Here is a 1193-nt window from a genome sequence, read left to right as displayed (position 1 = left end):
TAAGCTCTGATTTTTTATGATTTTGTATAACTGAATTATAATAAAAATAAATAAAACCATTATGAAAAAAACCAACTTTGATATATGACCATATTTGTGTCATAATTGAATAGAACAAGTGTAAACTCAGGATATTGTGAGAAAACTAACTGTAGTTTTGATTTACACGAAATAATAATTAAAGTTTTCAAATGTACCTTTAGTAATTATCCTTTCAGGAGAATTATAAATACAGTTAGAGTTGAAAATTCAAGAAAAGAGTCTCAAATAGAAAAATAAGAATGGACTATTTTTTTTTCATTCTTATTTACCTCATAGTGGCTGAGGAAATAAGATAATTGTTTTTCTTTTTGCTTGAATGATGTTTTGAAAGGCTTGGAGACAAGAACCTGTCGCCTATTATGCTACTACTATAGTTCATTTTGTCAAAGCTGTGACTTAAATCTTAATTTTACCATAGCTGCATTTTCAAATGTCTTTCCTTTGGTAGGCAGTTGATTTTGATACTTTTGATATTTAAAGTGATAACACTCATGAAGCACATTTAAGACATATTATTGTGAGGAAAATTTCACAAAATGCTAAACATTTTGCAGAAGTTTAAATATAGATGCTGTGCCAAGGTCTCTTTCTGTTAAGACTTGGGGAAAATGTAGTGCCTTTCTGGATCACAGATGGCATCAAAGCAGCTATTATGTCTGCTATATAAAGTTATTCTAATGCCACTCATGTGTGAACTGCTGAACTGTTAGGCAATACTGTAAGGCTTCAAACAGCAAGCCTGGAATCTGTCAAATTCCGAGAAAGTTCGTCTTGAAATTTAGAAATAGTATTCATTGATATGATGATGTACTCTATTTAGAAGCACTGCTTTATCCAATCTGCATGAACTTGTAAGTGCTCTTACATAAAAGAAGGAATACTCTTATCCTTACCTTCCTTGCAGTCATGTTTATTTTCATGTAGCACAAATCCATTACGGCACTGACACATGTAGCTCCCCATTGTGTTCACACATTCATGTTGACACCCTCCATTGTCCTTAGAACATTCATCTTTGTCTAGCAAAGAAACAACCCCATAGTTTAGTAAACAGCTTTAAAAACAAAAGTAAAAACAGCATTTCAAAATATGATCATTAAGCTGTGGTTATGACAAAGGATAAACTTAAGTCAGAGCTCCCTTTAACTATT

The 1193-nt window shown here is 31.9% G+C and overlaps 1 protein-coding gene across 1 annotated transcript in view; it reads right to left on the bottom strand.

Moving 5' to 3' along the window:
- Positions 1–1193, bottom strand: part of TLL1 (tolloid-like 1) — a 374269-nt gene that overhangs the window by 76786 nt on the left and 296290 nt on the right. Inside the window, exon 17 of the mRNA XM_006896658.1 lies at positions 936–1061. Coding sequence (XP_006896720.1) covers positions 936–1061 — 126 coding nt within the window. The remainder of the gene's footprint in view (positions 1–935; positions 1062–1193) is intronic.

Source organism: Elephantulus edwardii, unplaced genomic scaffold (genome assembly GCF_000299155.1).
Source record: "Elephantulus edwardii isolate Elephantulus edwardi_28Jun2011 unplaced genomic scaffold, EleEdw1.0 scaffold00188, whole genome shotgun sequence".
NCBI classification, from domain to species: Eukaryota; Metazoa; Chordata; class Mammalia; order Macroscelidea; family Macroscelididae; genus Elephantulus; species Elephantulus edwardii.
The sequence above is the reverse complement of the archived record's forward strand: the minus strand, read 5'-3'. Positions and strand labels throughout refer to the sequence as shown.